Source organism: Haliotis asinina, chromosome 6 (assembly GCF_037392515.1).
Source record: "Haliotis asinina isolate JCU_RB_2024 chromosome 6, JCU_Hal_asi_v2, whole genome shotgun sequence".
In the NCBI taxonomy this organism is placed as follows: Eukaryota; Metazoa; Mollusca; class Gastropoda; order Lepetellida; family Haliotidae; genus Haliotis; species Haliotis asinina.
Genome location: NC_090285.1, coordinates 30,309,834 through 30,336,975, shown reverse-complemented (window position 1 = coordinate 30,336,975; position 27,142 = coordinate 30,309,834). Strand labels below are relative to the sequence as shown.

Here is a 27,142-nt window from a genome sequence, read left to right as displayed (position 1 = left end):
GGTACCTAGGTTCATCACAGTATGACAAAGGTGCTGGTCAGGTTTGGTGACCTTGATCTTCATTTCAAGGTCATAAGGGGACTTTAACGTTTTACCTTTGTCAGCAAGATACCTCAAGAACTGGCTGCTGAATTTTTTTCATATTTGACACCAAGCTTTGTCTAGGGATGGCATGGGGGTTCATTTTGGTGATGTTCACATCATTTTCAAGGTCACACCAACACTCTGAAGGTTTCAGTGTGTTCACCTACGTGTTCAGCTTGTCTGCCAGATATCCTGTGTCTATTCTAGGACGCATGATTGCGCGATTCACGCTAATAATGATCAAATCGCGCCTCATACAAACAACAGAGTGCGAACTGTCACACATAGTAATTTGCTCCCTAACTACCTTTCAAGGAATGACAAGGAATGACTTTTTAAATCGAGGTCAGCCACAGAGTCAAGTTCGAGAGGTACTCTCAGGCTGATTTGACAACTGTGTACAAGACATGACATTTGTCATGCTTAGCTCTTTGACAAGGGACTGCATTTAACTCTTTTTTTCCAAAAATGTTTTCAGGGCAATGATAATAAGACATGCTTGTCAATGTCATAACTTTCTATTTATAGCCATCACTTTGACCAGCAGCAAGAGAAACTGTACCTCTTTCATTGTTTCAGGTTCCATATGCTGAAGTGGGGTCCAAGACACTGACCTTTGCTGTCTATGATTTTGATCGCTTCTCTAAACATGACCAGATAGGCCAGGTTCTTGTGCCACTTAACTCCATCGACCTGGGTCGGGTGGTTGAGGAGTGGAGGGACCTCACCAGTCCAGACAATGATGCTGAGAAGGTACACACAATGTTCACTGCTGTAAAAACAAGCACATAGATGTCCACTTGTTATCTGTTCTGTTAAATGTACCCTGAATCTTTTGTGTTAGCAAGAAACATTTGCCAAGGGCAAACGTGAGGTTGAACACTTCTGGTTACATAGTGTTAAGGTGTCATATTTTTCAACCAAAGCTGTCATTTGAACACTCACTCACTGACTATCTTCTCCTATGTGACAAGTCTATGTCAGCATGCATCCACTGTCTTTTGAAAGGTATTGAATGATGGTCTGGAAAGAAATACACACTGATGAAACCTTTTAACAAGGGTTTAAAAAGGAAAACACCACCAAGTGACACTGCTTGATGGAAATTTGTACATCTTCATAGTGGAGCGATGTTCCAGCTGGATGGTCTGCTTTTGTCTATGGCTTATGAAACACCTTGTATAACTGACAGTTTACATTAATTTCTTTACTCTTGTTTCTAACTTCTAAAGATTGCATACCATCATATGTCTGTTTGGTTATGGCTGTCATCACCATAAGTGTAAGACAGCTGAGCAGGCTGATTATATTTTACTTTTCAGGAAAACAAGCTGGGAGACATCTGCTTCTCTCTGCGTTATGTTCCAACAGCAGGCAAGCTCACTGTGGTCATTTTGGAGGCTAAGAACCTGAAGAAGATGGATGTTGGTGGTCTGTCAGGTGAGCTACACACAACCAGGCTGTTGGCGCACATGGAGAATTGTATTTTGGGACTTTCATCTTGCCATGGTGTTTTGCCAGGGATTCTTCAAATTCAAATCCTTTCAATGAAAAACTCTTCTCCCACTAAATATGGATGGGGTCTTCACTTCCCCCCTTTCACAGTTTTTTTTAATGTTCATGTTTTCTGAAGAAAATCCATATCTTGGACACTTCCAAAACAAGTTCAAGCATATTTTCCAGTGATCCAGTGGTCACAGGATCCCTTTAGGAAACACTATCATGTTATACATTAAAGAAGAAGTTGTCATCCATCTTGTATATTCACCAACTATTAAACGTGTCTCAAGAATCTCCTATCATGTGTTGTACTTATATGGAAAACACTTGGAAATGTGGATTTGACAGTGTCACTAAAGTAAATCAAAAGTGTCAAGATAATTGCTATACAGCCAATTTGACTTAACATTTTTTAGTAACTGTAACCCTGGACCACTGTCAAACATTTTAATAGTATTGTATCTGCAGAAAGAGGCAGTTAGCCGAATACTGTAAAGAGGGGAAAATGGGACAAAGAGAAGTCCTAAAGCAGAAGTCTGTTGGCATCCATTAACCTGGCATGAAAAGTTCCAAATGCATTTTTAGATGGACGCTTACAGTATTACTATAACTAGAAACCAGTAATTTTAACAATTTTTAAGGGATTGATTACATTTATAACATAAATCCCAAACATGTTTGTTGTTAGAGCCCGGCTGTCTTAAGGATGTTTCCTAATCCTGACCTTCACACATCTCTCAGTCTTCATTATCGTCTCACCTGTAGTCTCTTTAGGAAAGCCTTAATGTAATGTTTCCAGTGACTACTGAAAATAGATTAGTGATTCTACAGACTGCTCCTACATGAATATTTGGCAGATAGAAGATCATGGAAGAGGTATAGCACCCTGAAACCTGGTGTTACATTTCCTCAAAAAGTATGTCTGTATTTCTCCTTATTTATTGCCAGTTACTCTAACTTTTTATTCTACTCATTGAGACAAAGTTGTGCAGGAATGCTTCCTTGTTGCAGTTCGTTATTATGTATCTTTCAGTCTGTACAGAGACCTCACTATCGCAAGAATTGATTTTCATCAGTCTTATTGTTCCAGACAGAGAGGCCTCACTATTGCAGGAGTTAATTACTAGCTGTCTAGTGGTTCCATATTGGAAGGCTTTACTAGTGCATTATCATCTGTCTGAAGCTTTATTGTTGCAAGAGTTCATTATCATCTGTCTCGCAGTCCATATAGGGAGGCTTTATTGTTGCAAGAGTTCATTATCATCTGTCTCGCAGTCCGTATAGGGAGGCTTTATTGTTGCAAGAGTTCATTATCATCTGTCTCGCAGTCCATATAGGGAGGCTTTATTGTTGCAAGAGTTCATTATCATCTGTCTCGCAGTCCGTATAGGGAGGCTTTATTGTTGCAAGAGTTCATTATCATCTGTCTCGCAGTCCGTATAGGGAGGCTTTATTGTTGCAAGAGTTCATTATCATCTGTCTCGCAGTCCATATTGGGAGGCTTTATTGTTGCAAGAGTTCATTATCATCTGTCTCGCAGTCCATATTGGGAGGCTTTATTGTTGCAAGAGTTCATTATCATCTGTCTCGCAGTCCATATAGGGAGGCTTTATTGTTGCAAGAGTTCATTATCATCTGTCTCGCAGTCATCTGTCTCGCAGTCCGTATAAGGAGGCTTTACTATTGCTCTAGTTCATTACCATCTGTTTTGCAATTTGTACAGGAAGGATGGAAGGCCTTAATAATGGAGTTGATTCTTGTAACACATGTACCTGTAACCAACATTTTAGGTGATAAAATATGAAACATTTTTAGATAACATTCATTTTCATCCATATTCATGTAAGTAATTAGCTTAATTCTCTTTACCATCATTATCATCTGTCTCGCAGTCCGTATAGGGAGGCTTTATTGTTGCAAGAGTTCATTATCATCTGTCTCGCAGTCCATATAGGGAGGCTTTATTGCTGCAAGAGTTCATTATCATCTGTCTCGCAGTCCGTATAGGGAGGCTTTATTGTTGCAAGAGTTCATTATCATCTGTCTCGCAGTCCATATTGGGAGGCTTTATTGTTGCAAGAGTTCATTATCATCTGTCTCGCAGTCCGTATAGGGAGGCTTTATTGTTGCAAGAGTTCATTATCATCTGTCTCGCAGTCCGTATAGGGAGGCTTTATTGTTGCAAGAGTTCATTATCATCTGTCTCGCAGTCCATATTGGGAGGCTTTATTGTTGCAAGAGTTCATTATCATCTGTCTCGCAGTCCATATTGGGAGGCTTTATTGTTGCAAGAGTTCATTATCATCTGTCTCGCAGTCCGTATAGGGAGGCTTTATTGTTGCAAGAGTTCATTATCATCTGTCTCGCAGTCATCTGTCTCGCAGTCTGTATAAGGAGGCTTTACTATTGCTCTAGTTCATTACCATCTGTTTTGCAATTTGTACAGGAAGGATGGAAGGCCTTAATAATGGAGTTGATTCTTGTAACACATGTACCTGTAACCAACATTTTAGGTGATAAAATATGAAACATTTTTAGATAACATTCATTTTCATCCATATTCATGTAAGTAATTAGCTTAATTCTCTTTACCATTGTAGTCTTTATGAGAATGTGATGTAACTGATGCCTTCTTTGTTTTGTAACAAGTGTTGATTTCAGCTGCAGCCTGGATACTGTGGTATGACACATATGTGTGAGTTTGGCCAGTAGTGTGATGCTGTCATGCTGATCAGTTTTTATATAGAAAATGTGTTACATATTCAGATATCATGAATCACTTGTAAACTGTAATAATTAGCTGCTGATAAAGTGGGTGTGATATGAAAAGATGATGGAGTGCTGTGGTACTTTGATGTGTATCAGTTCGCCAGATGTCGAGAGGAAACACAGACAGCCACCAGCCGGAGCATAACCTTGTCAACTTGTCTATTGCCAGATCCCTACGTGAAAATTGCTGTGTATCAGGGTACCAAACGTCTCAAGAAAAAGAAAACCACAATTAAGAAACGCACTCTGAACCCTTACTTCAATGAGTCATTCACTTTTGAAGTACCATTTGAACAAATCCAGGTATTTTCATTGAAGAAATAGATTTTGCTGACCTTTTTTCCATTTTTGCCTTTGTACACTTGGTGCTAGGATCCATATATCAATGGTGCATACATTCAGCCATATTGCCAGCCGGGCCTCAGGTGAGGGACAAGCTGCAGTGGAAGACTCACTTCATCTGGTTGTTAGTTCCAATTACCTTTTGTCTTTAACTGCTGACTGACAGGACAGGCCCAGGAGCCTCTACCCAGCACCAGATGAAAGATGAGGACCTTGCACTCCAACATGTCCCTCCTTTTCTTGCTGTCTTTTTTTGAAAATTTGCTTGTGCTTTGCAGAAATAACACCAACATTTTTTCTCTCTCTCTTCCTTACCATCTTCAATCGTCTAGATCCTTATGTTAAGATCTCGCTGATGTCAAACGGCAAACGCATTAAGAAGAAAAAGACAACAATCAAGAAGTGTACACTCAACCCTTACTATAATGAATCATTTACATTTGAAGTGCCATTTGAGCAGATCCAGGTACTGTGGGTGGGGTGGGTGTGGTGACCCAGCTACACCCCAATGTTTGATGTTGCACTAAAGTAGCTCTAGACTCTCCCTACATGTGCCTGTCTCAGAGCATACTCTCCCTGCAAGCCCGCCCACAACCTCCCACTCTACTTACTCAATGCAACTCGCCCCACTAATCTTGCCTACTTCAGTGCTCAGCGTACAGTGAGCATGATACAGAATATTCCACTCTGGTAGTTACCAAACGTAACTCAAACTATTAACACAACTATAGACGACATCTGTATGATACTGTAACTATTCATTTTATTTTGGAGTCAGAATTTGTTTTCCACCAAACATAAGGCTCTGTGTGAAACGGTACCTTTTATCTTATAAACTTTCATTTGGTATTATTGTATTTCTAAGAAAGAAAACAAATGTAATTTACTACGAGTGGTAGTGTGTTTGTGTATGAGGTAGTGGATGAGGCTGGTCACAGTCCACAACAGGGAGAGGGGTATGCTTGCAGGGAGCACAGTGTATGTCTGGCCTATATGGATGTGTGGCACACCACAGACTACTAGATCTTGCTGCCAGGAATGTGTCTATCATACTGATAGAAATAGTTGATTATACCTCATATGTAGCTCCCAGATGCCACTACTGACCCTTGACCCCAGGCACATACCAGATACTATCTGACTGCACATTTGAGTAAATATGTGTCTTAAAGTAAAATCACAAAAACATGAAATGATGCTTTTATGAGCAGTTTTAACATGACTTGGCTACAATCCTAATGATGCTGACCACCTCATATCCAGCCAATTATGCCTAGCTGACACAGTATATTGATATAGATAGCCATTTCCCTCGCTATTATATAAAGCACTCATCACTTTGTTAGTATCTGCTTTGGGAAGTAGATGCTTGCTCTCTCTGAGTGTACATGTAACGACTTGGAGTAGTACACACTTGAGAAGTAGTTTTCACTGAGGAGCTATATGAGCCTGTACAGCAGCATTTAGCATGTAGTTAGTTGTACAACAAGCAGCAGCAGGTGACCATGCATGACACCTGTCAACATATACAATGTTTTCACTAGCACAAGCAACATATGAGAGTCATTTTCTATGTAAGTCTTTAGGTTAAGTCATATTTTATTAGTAATATATTAATTCATGTGATAATTTATGACTAATATCATCACCGTAGAGTTATGTTAGTTGTAAATTTAACATAATTCCATCTTAGCAAGTGTGTATAAGTTACAGTCATTAGTACAATTTATTAATAGTATTAAGGTGAGTGACAGGTGTTATTAAAAACGAGTTACATATTCAACTAGACACATTTGCAACTAGTATACAAGGGTTAACTCCCCTGCCATGCCTGTAGAACTAGCAACCCTTTGTGCTTTATATGGTGCTTCAGTGTCAAGTGTGGCGTCAGGTGTTCTCATCAACTGTAATCTGTTACATTGCATTACATTACATTATGTTGAATTTTCTTATCATGATATGTTGACATCTTGGCCCTAATGCTATGACCAGCTTTCGGCTTCCAAGACCAGAATATGTTTTTTAATGAAATTGTACCTTGAAAGAAGTGTCTTAACATGATGATGTCACCACTCAAAGATGCCCCATTAATGTCTATCGACATTTGTACAATATTGTCTTAATGTTGGCCCCGAGGACTGGTGTAGATGATGTGTGAGATGTCATTACTGTGCTTGTTAAAGTGGACGTACAGTGCTGTGTGTCTAGTGTGTCTACTCTGCCTAGCCCAAACTAGCTCATGTACCATTGTTGTCAAGCAAAACTGTCTAACAAACATGTATATATTATTTGTGTATGTTTACATGATGTATACCAAGAGCTTACAGTGACATGACACAATAACTTTGTGACTAAACGGTTCGAAACAAACAGGGAAAAAAACCTCTTGTGCATAAAAGGTTTCATTTAATTACATAGGTAAACAAGATTATCATGTAAAGTAACAATCCCAACTATCGTTTGAAGTTAGATTTCTTGTACCATATGTACCCTCTGATTTGAATGTGTTGAATTTCTGTTATCTGCGTGTGATCATGTAATGACAGATCCTCATCTGTCATGCACGCGCATGCACACACACCCACACGCACACACCCACAACACACATTCATGCCATACGCATGCACATACATACACACACACACATGCGTGTGCGTGCACACAGACACGCATGCACGCACGCAAACACAAACACACAGACAGACAGACACACAGACACACACACAGCCCTGTACGTCCAGACTCATGTATGCCCAAGCCAGTGGGAGCCTGATGCTGGGCCACCACTAGATGCTTTGTTAGTTCACTGCTGACCACACTGCAACTTAGCATCATATTTGACAGACAAACCACAACCAGCTACAGTGACAATAAAATGTATCTACTACTTAATTGCTTTTATTGAAAATCTGTGACATTGTGGTCAGCAGTGTCAGTAGTTTCTCAGGCACATGTGGAACTCAGTCACTTCACATATTATTGTATCAGTTGTTTATTTGGAGAAGCTGTCTGAGTTTCATTGTGTAGCTCCTGAGAACAATGTATACTGTCCTTTATGTCAATGTAAATAACACAGATCACGTCCACTACTAACCCCTTGTCATCTGTCACTTCTTTTATTAAAGATATAAAGTTGTTTAAGAACATCTCGATAATTAGTATGAAAGCTTTTTGTAATATATATTTTATCATATCATTCAATAAAGAATTTAAGTCAAAGTATGATAATAAATGATGAAAATATTTTTACAAATTTAAAGTCTAGAGGCCTCGAAGTATAACATTCTGTCTTGTCAGAAATCTAAATGCACTGCTATGAATATTATGTACATCCAGCCTGTTTTCATCTCATTTCAGAAAGTGACCCTGATAATCACAGTGGTTGATTACGACAGGATCGGTACGTCTGAGCCCATTGGTCGTATTATGCTTGGGTGCAACTCCACTGGCACAGAACTCCGTCACTGGAGTGACATGCTGGCCAACCCTCGCCGACCCATTGCCCAGTGGCATACGCTACAAGAAGTGCCCGAGAAGAATTAAGGCACCCCCACAAACGACACCATTGGCCAGCAGCAGCAGCAGTCTGTTCAGCAGATTATGACTGTCTTACACCTGATAGTCAACAGTGCTAGTCTATATCATGTTTCAGTGGCAACAACTCCCAATTCTATCAGTTTTGTCGAGTCTACTCTGACATTAATATCAACATATTTGTCTGGTAAAGTAATGTGTTGGGTCTGTGGTTCCTATTGTGTATCAGTAGTATACATACTTGGTTACATGCAGGCAAGTGCGACACCTGCAAACTCTTACAAGACAGTTTCACCTGATTTGACTAACCCAGCACTGATGAATGGTAATAGCCACATGCTGGGCCAGCTAGGGGAGTTGGTAGTGCACAATGTGTCTGGGTGATGGTATTAGTTATATTTCTGACCAGATATCTCTCAGTCTATAGTGTATATAACAGATAGTTTCAGCCAAACTAGGACTTGTGGTTGATGGTGCTGGGTGGCACATCATGACATGGGCACATAGAACTGTGTTTCACATGAGTTAAATAACTGTTTACAAATAGCAGGTCACAACACTAAGAATAAACATTAACAAATCATGTGAAATTCAATCGAATTTTCAATTCCTGCTGCATAAATTATAGGGTGTTGCAGTTTGGCCCAGGGTTTGTGTTGACATGATTTGTGCCCGAATAGGTGTAACATCCTTTCCTCAGTCTCTCTGTTAGCAGGGGAAACTGCAAACCCCAATATGTAGTTCAAGTCCATTAATTTAAAAATATACAAATGGGCGTCTGCTTGTGAAAATCCACCCTTAGCATATGAGTGGAAAATTGTGCACATGCTCTTTCGTTTGAGGCACCACCCAGGTATTTGCTGTACTGAATCAGATCATACAGTGTTGAACAGCAGTGTATACATTGTTATATTTCAGTGTGTCCTGATTATAGTCACAGTTCTAAAACATTCAGTGACGATGTGTACAGTGTACTGTGGCAATGTATACAATTTTATGGCAATGTATTCAGTGTTCATGGCAATATATACAGTGTTCAAAGGGAGTGTATACTCTGTTCTGAAGAAATGTATACAATGTCCAGTGGCAATGTGTACGCTGTTCTGAGGGAATGTGTACAGTATTTAAAGGCAGTGTGTACAATATTCTATCACTGTGTATACATTGTTAAGTGTCATTGTTTACAGTGTTCAAAGGCAGTCTATACAGATATCTGGCAATGTGCACAGTGTTCACAATGTATATAGTGTTCAGAGGCAATGTATACAGATTTCAGAGGCTATGTATACAGATTTCAGAGGGTATGTATACAGATTTCAGAGGCTATGTATAATGCATACAGTGGTATATAACAATGTGAACATCTCATGAATGACTGTATCACCAAGATTCAGACTAAGCATCTCAAACATACCACTTGGCACTTGAATGTTTCCATCATGGATTATTTTTGGATTAGTGGACTTCTCCTTCGTTGTACATATAAATCCTGGTGTCTAATTAGACTGTTTTAACAGGCTAATCTTGGTTCTTTGCTTTCGTTCTTCCCAAGTTGTTATTGCAGAGCTTTAGTTACATTTGTAGAAACCAATTGATCCGAAATATCTTGAATTTGTGCATTAATGGATCATATACATGTCCTATTTTTCTTTCCTGACCTTTAATCAGCTAATGTCTACTTTGGCCTGTCTGTTAGTCAGCTAATCACTGTTAAGTCTTCAAATGTTTTTAAAGCTCTGCCATTTAGAAATGTGATGTTCTCACATAGTGTCATTACTTTCAACGTGTGTGCACTCTTAATATTTCACTGTGATAAATGTATAATCTCGTTAAAGATGGTTGATATTTATGTATAGTAGAGAGATTATTATGTTTTGTTTTATTCTACTGGAGGGAAGACAAAGGAAATTAAAGGATATAACTGCATTCAATGATACCTGGTTCAAAATTGAAATCAAATGTATATGTTATGAGACTGGCTTTGAGAACAGGACTGAAAGCATTGTTTTATTTCTCAGGAAATGTCTTAAACTTTTGTGTTTTTATTGTGGCATTTACTCTATGTTTGTGTTGCCTAGTAGTAAGTGGTGGTTATCTTTCACCTGTCTTGTGCTTTTTCTGTTGTACTGAAAAAAAGGTCATATACACTTCCCGTTAACATCACTAAAAAAAGGGAAAAAAACATATTGATGAACATTCCCAGTTGACTTCATTTGACTTGATTAATTTCAATCCACTAAAGAAAACCTTTCCTTGCAAGTGAGTTTAGTTTTTGTTTTCTCATATATCCCAATTTACTTAAGAAGACATTATGGTTCATTCCAAATTTTATTATTACTTGAAAGGGCAAATTCAGACAGCAATAAATTCCATAATATTGAAATCAAATATAGGAAGAATCTTTTTCAGTGCTAAAAGTATGAATTACATACTCATATGCTAAACAGACTTAAGCTGTTGTATTGCTGTTCTCATAAACATTTACAATTTTAAGATTTGCATTTATTATTGGACATTTTTCCAAAGAGTTTTAAATTTAATGTTGACATAATTTTCTTTTATTTGTTTTTGAAAGCCATATCATGATGTATAGGCATCTGGTGCAACCCAGCTTCTGTGTTGAAAATGTTGACACATTCCAAAACAAGCATTTCCTTCCTTGAATTGTAGGTCAGTGGCTGGATGTGATATACCATTGGATACAAATCAGATAACAGTTTTATGTCACAAAGTCTGACAGATTACATATCTACAGCCTGTAGACCTCCTATCATTCCACCTACAAACACCTTCACATTCAGCCACTGACTTCAGCAGCATTCCATAACTTATGCCAGCTGGGCATATTTAACTGTAAATAAGCAGTTCCCCTCTGTGCTTCTTCTTTGCAATGATTTCACTATGATGTCTGTTAAAGCATTTTCCTTCTGAAATCTTCATTAAAAATCTCTAATATCTGTCACAATACTGACAAAACATCAATGCAATGATGATCACAAGGCTACCACAGTTGTAGGTTTTTACCTTCTGCATTACAGGCACCATTATGCCTGTCTATGTATGGGGTAAAGTAACTACAAGCCAAGGTCACACAAGCAGTTGCTCTATTCTAGGCCTCTGTACAAGGCAGTCTTAATTTATAGTTCTCTTTGGCAAACAGTGTACAGCAATTGTTGTATTTTTGGTCAAATAAAGCCAGGTACCCCATCAAATCATACTGTTGTCGTTGGTGTGTTTCCGTTAGACATGGATCTGTGAAGGTCCGGGGTAGAATAGGCCGTCAGCAACACATGTTTGCCTTAAAAGGCGACTAACGGGATCGGGTGGTCAGGCTCGCTGACTTCGTTGACACATATCATCGGTTCCCAATTGCGCAGGTCGATGCTCATGTTGTTGATCACTGGATTGTCTGGTCTGGTTACAGACCGCCACTATATAGCTGGAATATTGCTGAGTGCGGCGGAAAACTAAACCCACTCACTCCTATAGACATTGGGGTGAATAGTAAGTTTGACGCTAGACTTAAAGGGGCACTGATGTGGAGCGATTTCCGTGGACTGGTTGTTCCTTTCGTTATTGTTTTTTCTCCCGTGAGTACCCGGATGATATCCCAGAATTCGTGACTGGTTCGTGACCTGTGCTGCGCAGCCCGTATGCGCAAGTGAGAGTTTAATTATAGACCGATCACCTAAGGTGAAGTCATTTTTACTTCATTACAAATGTATTATGAAAACAAATGAAACACTTTGAAGGTTAATCATCTGCCAGTGGTAGAAATGGTAAAAAACTATTAGGACGGGAAAATAACGAAGCCAGTGTACGTCTTTATATTTTGTCTCATAACCCTATTTAGTTTCTTGTCATATTTGTATGATTTTGAAAATTAATAAAAGAACACGCGGTCTGCTTATACTTACAGTAAATTTCTAACATGACTGTGTTTAAACATTGTATAGACTGCCAAAGTGGATCATATCAGTGGAGCATGTAACATGCTCACCCCCTATCGTGTGTTATGTACATCATCCTATCATGCGTAATGTATCACCATTGGCTTCCATCCTTATCCCCAATCATCAACTGTAATGCATTACCATTGGCTTCCATCATTGTTATCTTAACTATCGGCTTCCTATCAGTGCTTGTTTATACTAGCTTTCGTTAACTCATTCCACTTGTTACTTTGTCATTGTTTTACCTGTACATATAAATACACCTCTGTATCCCTTTCTCAATCACCTGATGAAGGAGTAAGCATTAACTCCGAAACGTTGTGTTCTCTCATAAAGAAGTTGATATCCATAAAAAATCTTCATTCTTAAAGTGGATCATATTTCACAACCATAAGCGATGTAGTGTGTGTTTTCTGTCATATAGATTCTGCTGAATGCTGCAACAAATAAATTAAAACAAAATGCAAATAATGAATTTTTATAACCGACTAATGTTATAGCAACAATGTCAGGCTACTACCTTGTTCAGGAATGTATCCATCAAAATCCACATAAAAGAACGATATTCCAATCATCTGCAGCTGATAAATAATCCTTCTCTATGCCGTGTGTCTTCCAACAGTCTAATTTGCGAAAAAAGTAACACATTTTTTCACGTCTGTCACATTTGTGAAAACCTGATAAACCTCTCATTGGTCACCCAAGATAGCACATCTGGCATCTAACTGTATGATGTCCGCCATTCTAAGTAGTTTAGTTAACCAATAATGAGCAATCAATCAATCAACGCGATGGTGGTAAATTCTTTGAAAGGAGGATGTTGTTTTTACGCACTTTACGGCAGGGTGTAGTCAGTACAGATCAGTACATCTTCACACACTGCCTTTTGACAAACTACCAGGAGGACAGCCTATCTGGATCAGTATTGAAGGCCACATGCATCGTAAAACACAACTGTGCAGATGCTGATACCTTTGGGTATGCACTTGGCGAAGCAAATCATCAATAATGCCACTGCAACCCATATAAAGTTGAAAAAACCGTGATGAAAAAAAGCCCGCGAAATTGGAGTTCAAACGATTCACTAATTTCCCCCCAGTGTTGTTGAAAAAAGAAAAAAAAAGAAAAAAGAAAAAAACTTGTTGAAAAAAAAAGTTGATTGTGATAAGCAGACTGTGTCACAGAGGGAACTCAGTGTCTGGTTTACTGACACTCATATGTCTGCCTGTTTGTGTCTACTAATGACAGTATGCAATGCACTTCAATCACTGACCACATGCAGTTAGCACCTATCGGGCTTATACACCATAAACAAAGAGCCGGCTAAGCATATCAGCAAATGAACCCGTGGCCAATGAAATATCTACATTACACTTGAATGCACATCCAAGTGCTCTGACTGGGCATGGTATCGCGGCTGCTTCGTTTTGAGGGAGGTAAAGCCAAGTACAAACGATTGCACTTTTGATTTGCGAGACTTCCTATGGCTCTTAAACTATGTCTCATAAGACAAAAAGTATGCTCCAAATATTGTCTTGGTTTGGGGAAGATAGTTTATCATAGAGACATTTTCAGATAATCCCAGAGCTCTATGGTCACAAACTATTCAGCTTGTGGACCAGTCTTTGCCATCATGATGATGGTGCTGCCCGCTGCTTCCACTCTTTTTATTGTTGTTTGGACTCTATTAGAACAACAGACATGACATGCCTGTCAGCATGTGACTTGTCTGTGCCTTTCCTGTCACATTTAAACTCATTTGCCAATCTTTTACATTGGTACAAGAAGAAATACCCTTCCCTCATATAGTACTCAAATCTTGGTATTTACCATTCACTGCATAATTCCTCTAACTGTGTCCTTTTCGCAAAAGGTCACTGACTCCTACTTGCATTATTGAGTTATCGCAGTGAAACTATTTGACTCACGATTTTGTGGATGTATCCATGTGACAATTTGTTTTCATTAAAGATAATAGATTATCGGAAACCAAGTTCTACGGATAGTCAACTTGATTACAATGAATGCAATGTTTCCTTGTAGATTCAAGCACTGTTATCAATGCTGCCTTCATACAATAAAAAAATGACAATCCATAGAACTTGTTTTTCTTTCATCTTTACAATTTCCAAAATACTTCTCAGAGAAGGTAATAGATTCTCTTAAATTGATATGGTAGAGTCACCATCTACCTATTAATTACATTCTATGAGCCATTCACAGATTTCATAACTCCATATACCTCTAATTTAGACAACGTACTGGGATAGGTATCATTTTCCTTTCTTCAGGGGATAGTTCATGGGAATGCTTGAGAAATGTTCCCTTCACAACTGATACTGTGAACGACCCTGGTGAACAACTGTGCCACTGCATATAGAATAATTTAGCAGATGCTTTGTCTTAGAGTTTTCGGTCTTCGGTTAGTATCACTCAATATTGAAAACATTATCAACATAGAATTGTTCACAGAACACACAAAAACTAAGAAACAAAGTTAGTGATGGAACACAGTTATGATGTACGCTAGATAACCCTGTTTGGTTTGGGCCATTCCAAAGGCAAGGGAAGGAATCTGATGACTGGTAGTGCTCCATTAACCCATTTTGCTTTCCTGTATCTTTCATGGTAGAGTTACGACAAGAGGAACCACTGAGAGATTCTTTCTCATAGGAAAAAAAACAACAACAAAAACAACAAAACAAAACCCACAAGAAGCACTGCCCAATCTGTTTATCAAGTGGAAGACTGACAATGAGAGACAATAAGTCAAAGTTCTGTCCAAGAAATACAAATTATTTGTAACATTGAAAATACAACCTGCTTTTGCTAAGAATAGTCATATTGGAATACACAGTCATGATATGCTCCATTTGCCTTCACAGTGACAATACCCTTGTCAGGCAGGTCCTGATTCATGTCAGGGATATCCCACAACATTATGTATACCAGAGTATCCACCTTGTTGTGGCTCTGTCCCCAGTCCGTCTCATAGTAGTAGCCATTCACGGGGTCACTGTGACGCTTGTGCTCCCTGTCAGTCCACTCAACCTACAAGGCACAATCATCAGTTATATAACTCAGTTTACAAGGAAGTACACTCGGGCATCAATGCAGGTGTCCACTACCCCCACAGAACAGTAGTTGTCCACTCCCCCTACAGAACAGTAGTTGTCCACTCCCCCTACAGAACAGTAGTTGTCCACTCCCCCTACAGAACAGTAGTTGTCCACTCCCCCTACAGAGCTGTAGTTGTCCACTCCCCCTACAGAGCAGTAGTTGTCCGCTCCCCCTACAGAGCAGTAGTTGTCCACTCCCCCTACAGAGCAGTAGTTGTCCACTCCTCCTACAGAACAGTAGTTGTCCACTCCCCCTACAGAACAGTAGTTGTCCACTCCCCCTACAGAACAGTAGTTGTCCACTCCCCCTACAGAACAGTAGTTGTCCACTCCTCCTACAGAACAGTAGTTGTCCACTCCCCCTACAGAGCAGTAGTTGTCCGCTCCCCCTACAGAGCAGTAGTTGTCCGCTCCCCCTACAGAACAGTAGTTGTCCACTCCCCCTACAGAACAGTAGTTGTCCACTCCCCCTACAGAACAGTAGTTGTCCACTCCCCCTACAGAGCTGTAGTTGTCCACTCCCCCTACAGAACAGTAGTTGTCCACTCCCCCTACAGAGCAGTAGTTGTCCACTCCCCCTACAGAGCAGTAGTTGTCCACTCCTCCTACAGAGCAGTAGTTGTCCACTCCCCCTACAGAGCAGTAGTTGTCCACTCCCCCTACAGAGCAGTAGTTGTCCACTCCCCCTACAGAACAGTAGTTGTCCACTCGCCCCCACAGAGCAGTAGTTGCCAACTACTCCTTCAGAGCAGCGGTTGCCCGCTCCCCAAACACAGCTGTGGTTGTCAGCTCCCCTTACAGAGTAGTAGTTGTCCACTCCCCCTACAGAGCAGTAGTTGTCCACTACTCCCACAGAGCAATAGTTGTCCACTATCCCACAGAGCAGTAGTTGTCCATTTCCCCCACGGAGCAGTAGTTGTCCACTACCCCCACAGAGCAGTAGTTGTCCACTCCCCTACAGAGCAGTAGTTGTCCACTACCCCCACAGAGCAGTAGTTGTTCACCCGCCCCCAGCAGAGCAGTAGTTGTCCACTACTCCCACAGAGCAGTAGTTGTCCACTACCCACACAGAGCAGTATTTGTTCACTACCCGCACAGAGCAGTAGTTGTCCACTACTCCCACAGTGCAGTAGTTGTCCATTTCCCCCACGGAGCAGTAGTTGTCCACTACCCCCACAGAGCAGTAGTTGTCCACTCCTCCACAGAGCAGTAGTTGTTCACCCGCCCCCAGCAGAGCAGTAGTTGTCCACTACTCCCACAGAGCAGTAGTTGTCCACTACCCACACAGAGCAGTATTTGTTCACTACCCGCACAGAGCAGTAGTTGTCCACTACTCCCACAGTGCAGTAGTTGTCCATTTCCCCCACGGAGCAGTAGTTGTCCACTACCCCCACAGAGCAGTAGTTGTCCACTCCCCTACAGAGCAGTAGTTGTCCACTACCCGCACAGAGCAGTCGTTGTTCACCCGCCCCCAGCAGAGCAGTAGTTGTCCACTACTCCCACAGAGCAGTAGTTGTCCACTACCCACACAGAGCAGTATTTGTTCACTACCCGCAGAGAGCAGTAGTTGTCCACTACTCCCACAGTGCAGTAGTTGTCCATTTTCCCCACGGAGCAGTAGTTGTCCACTACCCCCACAGAGCAGTAGTTGTCCACTCCCCTACAGAGCAGTAGTTGTCCACTACCCGCACAGAGCAGTCGTTGTTCACCCGCCCCCAGCAGAGCAGTAGTTGTCCACTACTCCCACAGAGCAGTAGTTGTCCACTACCCACACAGAGCAGTATTTGTTCACTACCCGCAGAGAGCAGTAGTTGTCCACTACTCCCACAGTGCAGTAGTTGTCCATTTTCCCCACGGAGCAGTAGTTGTCCACTACCCCCACAGAGCAGTAGTTGTCCACTCCCCTACAGAGCAGTAGTTGTCCACTACCCGCACAGAGCAGTCGTTGTTCACCCGCCCCCAGCAGAGCAGTAGTTGTCCACTACTCCCACAGAGCAGTAGTTGTCCACTACCCACACAGAGCAGTATTTGTTCACTACCCGCAGAGAGCAGTAGTTGTCCATTACCCCACAGAGCAGTAGTTGTCCACTACCCCAGAGAGCAGTAGTTGTCCACTACCCACACAGAGCAGTAGTTGTCCACTACCCACACAGAGCAGTAGTTGTCCGCTCCCCCCAGAGAGCAGTAGTTGTCCACTACCCACACAGAGCAGTAGTTGTCCACTACCCACACAGAGCAGTAGTTATCCGCTCCCCCCAGCAGAGCAGTAGTTGTCCACTACTCCTTCAGAGCAGCGTTTGCCTGCTCCCCCTACAGAGCAGTAGTTATCCGCTCTCCAAACAGAGCTGCGATTGTCAGCTCCCCTTACAGAGCAGTAGTTGTCCACTCTCTCCCTCAAACCCCAACCACTCCCACCCCCACCCCTACGCAGGTGGGAGCAGCACAAGTTTTCACCTGGAGATGGAGAAAGGTAATGTCAAGAGCTTTTCTACTTCCGCTACTACGGTGAACTTCACTGAGCTGTGCAGTCTATCCGTCCCACCTACAGAGCAGCAATCATTATAGTCTTCGCCACAACAGCACAATATAGGAGTTAGTCAGTCAATCTGTTTCAGCTACTTCAGTTTAGTTCACACCACTCATAGACGAGTGGATTTGAGTTTAGTTTACCACAGCCACAGACCAGTGGGTTTCAGTGTTAGCTCACCACAGCCACAGACCAGTGGGTTTCAGTGTTAGCTCACCACAGCCACAGACCAGTGGATTTCAGTGCCAGTTGATCTCACCCTCAAAGACGTGGTATAACTGTCACTTGAACCTACACTACAATGTCGTGGTCTCAGTATCAGGAAGGTTACAGCCTAGATGGAGGTCTTGGACTCATCCAATCTGCAAAATCCCCAAAGCCTGGCCGTGGTATTTTGATTCGAAATCATGTTAGGTTTCCTAGATTTCTCGCAAACCTAATGACATATTTTGGGGTCGTTTAAAGCGAGTGGGATCACTGTGCCCCTCGTCGAACTAAAGAAAGACATGCTCCAAGTATTGTTCATTTGTTTCGCATGCTTAGTTTGATTCACTCACTAAATCCTAGGGCCCCATTCGAATGGTGAATACGAGTCTGTCGTGTTTCACTAACAAGTGATCTGATTTCAAACTTCCCAGCACGTTTACTTACCACAAAGCCTTGTGTCTCTCCCTCCAGGTTGTAGCCAATAACGACAACGGATAAATTGGCCTTTGAGTGAAAGGAGCAGTTGGCAATGATTGGTCGTGATGAATCCTGACGTATTTCCTCTTCCAGACTGTACTTATACTCTTGGGTCGTACACGTGAAGTCAGAGTCCCAAGCAAATGATATAATCTTCTTTGGAGTAGCCCCAGCAACAGTCAGCGCCCTGTCAATACGTGACTTCGTCGTCCTCTGTAAGAGTTCCCCCATACCAGAAGCCATAGGATCTACTGGGAGACATGGGTCATATCGAAGATATTCAAATGCTTCAATGTTGAGCCAGTACTCGAACTGATGTCCTTGTTTGTGTTTGAAATCTTGTATCTGGCCAAATTGCCGGAAAAGCTGTAATTAGACGAAACAAAATACCATAAACTAAAGAATATGGACCTTTAGAAGTATAAAACTGGGTATTTGAAAGCACACATGGGTCACACCTAAGTCTTCCCATCCATTGCGCATAGGAAATATAGAGTCCATTGATAAGCGTATTTGAGTGGTATGACGACCGGTAGAAAGGGGTGCGGGTGGTTGACCTGTTGATCAAGACCTCGTGCATTGGTGCTAACGTATGAAATATTAACGTCCAAGTGAAACAGGGATTTGAACCTCATGTATAACGCTATTGCTACAGCTACAACTTTCCACCTCGGAACCATGAAGTCTGACACAAGCAACTGATACAACCAATCTACAACTTTCCACCTCTAAGCCTGGTGTATAGGAAACAGCTACACATTTCCACCTCTAAGCCTGGTGTATAAGCAACAGCTACAACTTTCCACCTCGGAACCATGAAGTCTGACACAAGCAACTGATACAACCAATCTACAACTTTCCACCTCTAAGCCTGGTGTATAGGCAACAGCTACACATTTCCACCTCTAAGCCTGGTGTATAAGCAACAGCTACAACTTTCCACCTCGAAACCGTGAAGTCAGACTCCCAAGCAACTGATACAACCAATCTACAACTCTCCACCTCTAAGCCTGGTGTATAGGCAACAGCTACAACTTTCCACCTCTAAGCCTCTAAATCTATATAACTACAGCAGTGTGTTCCTTCACGGCTGCGCCTATTCGATCTCCAACCATTCCCATGTGATAAACATGACAAACATGTGAACCCCTCACTCACGATGGATGAGTGCCAGGGAAGACACAACCCACGCACATATATCAAATGACCAGAAAATACGAGAGACATCATTGCCACTGAAGTTAGAAACTAACCACGTTATATAACTAGCTGAAGTCACCAACACGTGACCCTGTGACCCATGATATCATGACCAAGTACATGATGCACACACTGATGCATACGCAAAATCAAACGCACACGCACAATGACGAGTTAAGTAAGTATAGACCCATGTTTAATGCAAGCTAACTAAAATGCTAACGAACGAATTACCAAATAGTTTTTGATTGTGACGTAATTGCGCTTCAGTTGTGGTTATTTCGATCTCAAGTTTGCAGTCTTCCGGCAATTGTTTTCAGGCAAGTAAAGATTTGACTTTTTGTAATAAGTTTTAAATCAAATCGATATCTCACATTGCTGGACATCGAACACAACGTAACTGCTGATGTATGCATGTATATTTACGTTCCTTGATGTTAGGTATAAAAACGATGTAACCCTATCATTACCGTCAAGTAAGTATACCTCTTGGTTACTGGCAGTGAATGCATCCCGGTATGTGATGTTAGGTTCGAGAGTTGGGCTGAGATAGTGAATGATCTCATCCAGCTTGGAATCCACCTCTGCAACAGCTGTGTCCAGTTGGTTGGGCCAGTAGTAACACCCCTTCCCTGCCCCGCGACCTTCTTGAACCGCCACGATGTCCACTTCCGCCATGGAAACGATGTTCGTGAAGCCCTGCACGTGTAGGTCTACCGTGGCATTGAGCTGGGATCGGTTTAAGTCAACAAATGGGGAGATTGCAAAACGCTTGCCGACGCCATGAACAGCTTTGCCAAGATTTCTGTACAACTGAAGATAGATCGATTTGGTGTCAAGCTGAGCGAGACAGCTTTCATCTGTTGAGTAGTACCCTGCAATGACATCGAACACGGATCTGCTGCCATGTAAAGCAGTTTTTATGGCTTTGTTTGAATGGTGGTTTCTTGTAAATGTCCAGCGGTCGACTTCACCGCCAATCTTGTGTGAGTATCGCGATTTGTGGTCGAGAAGAACCCGTGAGGTAAATTCGTAATAAGCTGGCATAAGTTCTTCGTCAAAACCACGCTTGTCATAGCTAGCAGGAACAGCGGGAAGCCCGAGGTACACAGACATGTTGTTGGCAGCTGCACTCTCCAACAATAACTCGTGGGGATCCGTGCCTGAGAATGACGTGAAGAGCACCACTACTGACGACCCGGATGTTATATTACAGGGATCACTGAAATGAATAACAGGGCGGTGAACATACAGGCTCTACCAGGTCGTAGAACACCTAAATGATGCCAATAATGTCAGATAATTAACACAATGTCAGATAAGATTAGTACGCTCAGCCTTAACCCTTTGGACCATGTCTGGGACATAACTGGTCGTGGTATGCAATAAAGGAACCTGCCGCAATTGGAAACTGCTTTACAGGAGGAATGGCGCAGACTTTCCCTTCACAGGATCAGGAGGCTGACAGGGGTATGCTGTGGAGAGTGCTGGCTGTCACACAGTCACATAGAGGTTACACTCGGCACTGACCTTGAATCGTGTAAGACACGCAAAATGACGACATTTTGAATATTCACCAATAAATTCAACATCAAACGTTTCAGGGCCATAAACGGACATACGCATTTTTACATGAAAATCAATTAGCAGCATACAAGGAACACGGATTCCATACATGCACTGGGCAGTTGTGTTTGGGCGTTTGAATCAAACATGGTGCTGGTGTCTTTCAACACCCTTGCTTTTCGCTATTCATTGCACTCAAACTTAACGAAATGAATCAGCTGCTTCACTACATGCATACCGTAGTATACCGTTGAAAATGCCCATTAAGCATACAGAAGTTTGCATTTACCTTAGAGCGTAAGTGGCCTCATCACGTTTAAGTTTATGTATGACTATCACATTTGTAGGTGTTTCCATTCCTCTTGTTTGTAGTATATATTGAACAAAAAGACATTTTCGTTTGGAGAAATGAATCATGTGGATAGAACAAGGTAGGTAATAAAGACTAATACCATAATGGCCACGTCTATATATTTTAACTGTGGTGCAGTAGACGGACAATTCACAACCTGAGGACATGTGTAGATCAAACGGGCACTTCATCTGATTGCTCCTGGCTAAGACGGCCAAACCTGTGACGTCACAAACAGAGAACCACTTCAACGAGTAACGGACTGTTTAAGTGTCGTCTGACTGCCCAGACCCTAGCAAACTGCCTGCTTGCTTCCCATGTTTGTTGTCGAAGTCCTTAAATTTGTCCTTGGTGTTGTGTTTTTAGGCAGTCAGTGAGACAACGTTGCCTTGCTATCGTCAATGTGAAAGGTAGGCAGATGTGGTACTGGAGAAGGCCGATTACACATGTGTTGTAAGTGTGAAATCAAAAAGTGATCAAAACATGCAACTGTTGACCGTGGATTTAGGGGGCTGCCATCCCTGTGGCTGAAACAATGTCGATGCGAAGTCAGTCTAAGTAAACTTAGTCTTGGTACTCTTCGTTACACTCCACTACTGAGTCTAACAAAACCTAGTAGGAGGTCGCGTTAGGTAACCTTTGAGCAGGGAGCCTATATAGAGAGGGAGAAGAAACTCCCCGAAAAGCCGCTGAACGTATGTCTCGGGTCGCTACGTAACGAGTCTAGCCAATATGGTGGCAGAACAACTAAACTCAGTTTTTTGGTACTCTTTTTACCACTGCATATGAAAGATTTCTGGTTAGTCATAAACGGAACGCCATTCTTCTTAAAAAAAACTTGTGGTTAATTAATACCAAGTGCTCAAAAGTTGCTAAAAATCCGTCTGCTTCTCTCTCGCCCACAAACGAAACCGCAGACAGGTTACGTAACTCTGTCGCCAGAGCCCTGCAGTGACGTCATAGAAGGAACGATTTTCAGTTAGTTGTATAGAAAATGTGTAAGAAGCTCTTCATTTTGCTGATTTCTCGACATCACCAAAGACATGCCGAATTGTTGTGTTGCCGTCAATTGCTCTTTGGGGTCGGGTGATGGTGTCACTATGCACAGATTTCCACCGGACCCCGTAGTTTGTGCTTAAATTGGTTGTCAGTGGGTGCGCAGCGAGTGTTGTGTAAGCCTGTGGTATATACTAAATCGGATGGTTCGCCCCCTACCACGCTTCCTGGATAGAAAATGGAGTTCATGTTTCACCGAGTTCATAAAATCAAGACTGCTTACTACACATTGCTGACCAAAAGGATTTTGCATGAATATAACGCTTTCTTTCTCGGAAACGAGGTTGTGGTCGAAGTGACAATATTATCGTAAGTAATATTATATTGCCCCCACCTCGCTTCCAAGAGTGAAATTGTTATGTTTTAAGCAATGTCATGTAAACTCCTATTGTCCATCAATACAATACATATTGTACTACCAGTGAAAAGTAATTTTGATTTTGTAAGTTTGTGAAAACAAACTTAAACAGCATTCATCCTCAGACAGGGCGCCGCCAGTTTTGAAAATTGTGAAGTCACGGTTAAAGTCCGTTAGAAGTATTGAGATTATGCTTTGTTCTCATCAAGTTAGAAAATCAAAACTATTTTTACTAGTAGTTAAATATGTATTTGAATCATGACCAAAAGGATTTTGCATGACACAACTCTTAACAGAAGCACTTCTTCCAAGGAAACAAGGTAGGGGTCGAAGTGACAATAATATTGCAAGCAATATTATATTGACCCCCTCCTTCCTTCCAAGAGTGAAATTATTATGTTATAAGCAATGCTTTTTCTTTATTTCTTTCATTTAGTCACATAATTCTTGGTCTTAATTCTTACTATAATTCATCCATTCATTCATTCATTCATTCATTCATTCATTGTAAAATTCCGACTGATACAATAAACTGGCCGAAGTTCTGTTAAACACAACTGAAGTTGCAACATATGTCATATTTGGGATTTCACTTTCTTAGTTAAGTACAAATTCTAGTAGTTTTTTTTGGTTGAGTCCCATCCGGGATTCGAACTCGCACCCTCGGAGTCAGGCACCTAATCGCCATCACACAAAGTCAGCCACGCTATTTTCAGTGACTGTTTACTCACAGTTGACTGTATTGAAGCGATCTCCATGGGCATATCTTGGTAGCTATCGTGTGGAAAATAGCATTCGGAATCGTTCGGGTACAAACTTTTCCGAGGTAAAAGTTCAAAAAGTATGTGCGAATGTCCACTTTCTCGATTTGGTAAGCTGTGTACTGATTCGTTCAATCTCAAAGGTAACCTGACGCGATCTCCTACTAGGTTTGGTTAGACTCAGTAGTGGAGTGTAACGAAAAGTACTGAGACTAAGTTTACTTAGACTGATGCGAAGTAAAATTTCAAGTTAACTCAATTACTGTGGAGGGTGGACCCAGCACACCTTAATACCTGATACCTAATTTAGTGTACTTTCATTACGTCAATAGTCATTATCATCCTTCTTTTTCATCATAACATTTGAAGAGCAACGCAGCTTGTGATCACTTGGGCCAGGGAGCCTAAATAGAGACAGGGATACTCTACACTACACTCTATATAGGCTCCCTGGTAGTGAGTACAGTAGTTGTAGAGTATCCCTGCTTGGGCCTACCGCAGATTTTGTACAACGACAGAGAATGTGGTAAAAAGGCCAATGTCACAGACGATAGAATATTTGCTCGAATTACAGAGGCTGTGGCGGAGCAAGGTGGTGGCCTCAACATGTAACGTTTAAGCCACGACTACTTTTACAGACAACTTTCCATTTGTTGCGACAATGTTGTCTCGGCCATATTTACATCCAGTGCATGTGGTACGTGTTAATGTATAATATATAATGCAGTACCTTTGTGGCGTTGTTGGTAAAACCAGACGATAATATATCCTGGAACTCTCGATCTTCCTGTCAAATTTCGGACAGACAATGATGACATCACTGAAGTTTTCTTCGTACTGGTATGTTGCGAATGCCGCCACTGTCACACCATGAGCAGACAGGTCTTGTTCTGCTTCATCAAAGCATCTCGTTCCGGTGACACCGGTGCTGCTGTTGGTACTTCCACACCAGATGAAGTTCAGATCGCGCTCCAGGTCATTTCGCGACCTCCGGATGATCGGTGGCGCCCTCTGCAATACTGTATCTCCGCCAATAGCCTTAAACTGCAGCAGAGTCTGGTTCCAGTCGTAGATGGTGTAGCGGTCACGAAACCAGGATGCGGTGATCGGGTAGGCCGAGCATACTCCTAGGCAGGCTAGGACGCACACTGAGAGGAAGCGCGTCATCATCACCTAGGCCGTACTGTGATGCTCATGTTCGTGTATGCAGGCTTATGGACTAAGTTATCACTAGTAGTAGATGATACGTGATATCCTCGACACAAAGGTCAGGGTTGCTGAGGTGCATTAGACTGCGTTACTATACTGATCAAACAAAGAAACGCACAGCTGAATTCAACCATACGCTGCAGAGGTACAGTTAAGCTGCGTATCTGCACTAATTAACTAATGTATATTAAGAGGTTCTGTTTCCATACATGAACAAGACAATATGCAGTCTTTCTTATCGTTTCTTATGTAACACTTTATGATATTTTACAATTAATGGAGAATGAGTTATGGGTACAATTTATTTGGTTACTCAAAGGAAATTTGGATACCCAATTTAGATGAACACAGTGGAATACATAACTCAATGACTGCAAAATTATCTGTAGCTCTGAAAACACACAGAACAAAGTATGGCAACACCACATATTTTTCACAGCATCAGCATATTACTATTACCATGGTGATAGGACGTATCTAAACTTAATATCTGGATACACTTACTATCAAGGAGTATTTGAATAAAATTGTAATCTATCCAGAAAAACAAACAGGGCAAAATATTGACACACTTTGTAATGCTAATAGCTATAGTCGTATGACGTCAACAAGTGCTGTCTTTTTCAGGATTCTGGCATACAATACGCAGGAAATCACAATAACGGTAATACATTACAGTATCAGGATGTCTGGAGTAAACTCAGCAAACTACAAGTACCACCCTGACCCTTCTCACTGACAGTATCAGACGTTCATTTGGACGTTGAGGTTTTCCATTCTTGATGCATCAAGAGATTGTACTGGCTGACCACTCTGTGGTCCGACTATTGCACCTTACCCCATGACAAATTCCAGCGATGTCGAGCTTAACATTTATAATGTTTTATGTTTCATGTTATGACATTACAAACAGCTAGACTGCTTAATCTAATAAAGCTAAAAAGTGGTAAAACCAGTGAACCTTATCGGTGTTTAGGATCAATTTGCATGCTTTGCAGGGTCTCATCATAAGCACCATCGTAAGACTTTCCATCGTATGAAATCGTCCAAAAAGGGTATAAGGTGCACGTCTTAGCCGACAGTCAAGCAAACGTGCGTTACAGTAATGCCACTAGATGCTAAACACAAAGTTGAGCGCTCAAGGTATTAACTTGAACGCTCAAGATGTTAACTTCTGCGTGCGGTCAATAATAACTAACTTGAGTGCTCAATATGTTAACTTGTGCGCTCAATATATTATCTTATTTGCTGAAGATACTAACTTGTGTGTTCAATATATTATCTTATTTGCTGGAGATACTAACTTGTGTGTTCAAGATATTGACGTCTGCGCTAAAGATATTAATTTGTGCGCTCAACATACTGGTCTTTTCAGCGCTTCCTTAGGATAGTTTTCTGAAATTTAATATAATATTGGAACTTGCTTAAAGGCACAGTATTTTGGACTATATTATATATTGGGCATATGTACTTACTTTAGCTTCCTTTTGATGCAATAAAAGACTGATTATCCCATACGATTTGTCTGAAATAGATAGTTGAACTTCGAGGCGAACAGCGCCCAAACGCTTGCCATGTATGACATGTAAACAATTGCTCCGTACATCTAAAACCCTGGTATGCAGCGTTGTGGGTATTTCCCGACCTGGTGTTAACCACAAGTTGTGCTGAGGATATTTGTAACGAGCGCTCCAAAGAACATAACTGTTTATAATGGGTTTCATTGAAATATTGTTCAACCGGTGAAGGGCGCGAGATGTGAATTTAAATCAACGTTGCTGGTGAATCCTAGATCCGTTGGTTTAAATGTTTATTCGGCTTGTGCAGCCTTCCCGTTCCGCTTCAATTTCGGTGACATTATTCTATTGTAATTGGGAAAAACGGGTAATTGCTGCCGGAGAAGGCCAAGGCGGTGACTAATGCCCCGCTGACCATCAATGTGATCATGGCTATTTCTATCTTACTGTGGCGACTTTACTTTAATATGTCTTCCAGAATGATACCTTGCTTGACGAGCATGTCTTTGGTGGCCATAGCCATGCCCATGTCGAACACAAACATGCCCGTAATGTCATTTCAATTGGCATTGGTATGTACGGAGTGTGTGTGCGCGCGTGTGTGTGTGCGC

At 41.5% G+C, this 27,142-nt stretch overlaps 2 protein-coding genes across 7 annotated transcripts in view; one reads left to right on the top strand and one right to left on the bottom strand.

Moving 5' to 3' along the window:
- Nucleotides 1-11,441, top strand: part of LOC137288236 (synaptotagmin-1-like) — a 93,576-nt gene extending 82,135 nt beyond the window's left edge. For 4 of the 6 annotated variants that reach the window (XM_067820685.1, XM_067820684.1, XM_067820687.1 and 1 more), the window contains 4 exons: nucleotides 664-837; nucleotides 1,407-1,524; nucleotides 4,523-4,656; nucleotides 8,053-11,441. In XM_067820685.1, coding sequence (XP_067676786.1) covers nucleotides 664-837; nucleotides 1,407-1,524; nucleotides 4,523-4,656; nucleotides 8,053-8,238 — 612 coding nt within the window. In that variant the 3' untranslated portion in view covers nucleotides 8,239-11,441. Of the gene's footprint in view, nucleotides 1-663; nucleotides 838-1,406; nucleotides 1,525-4,522; nucleotides 4,657-5,027; nucleotides 5,162-8,052 lie in introns of all 6 variants that reach the window. The other 2 variants (XM_067820689.1, XM_067820688.1) reach the window with 2 other exon arrangements.
- A 3,456-nt stretch (nucleotides 11,442-14,897) lies between these two features.
- LOC137286434 (uncharacterized) lies at nucleotides 14,898-25,060 on the bottom strand. The gene is made up of 4 exons (XM_067818293.1): nucleotides 24,536-25,060; nucleotides 20,199-20,934; nucleotides 18,480-18,878; nucleotides 14,898-15,233 (listed from the first exon to the last, which is right to left on the bottom strand). The coding sequence occupies exons 1-4, from the start codon at nucleotides 24,973-24,975 to the stop codon at nucleotides 15,012-15,014; spliced, it is 1,797 nt and encodes a 598-aa protein (XP_067674394.1). The 5' UTR covers nucleotides 24,976-25,060; the 3' UTR covers nucleotides 14,898-15,011.
- Nucleotides 25,061-27,142: the final 2,082 nt, after the last annotated feature.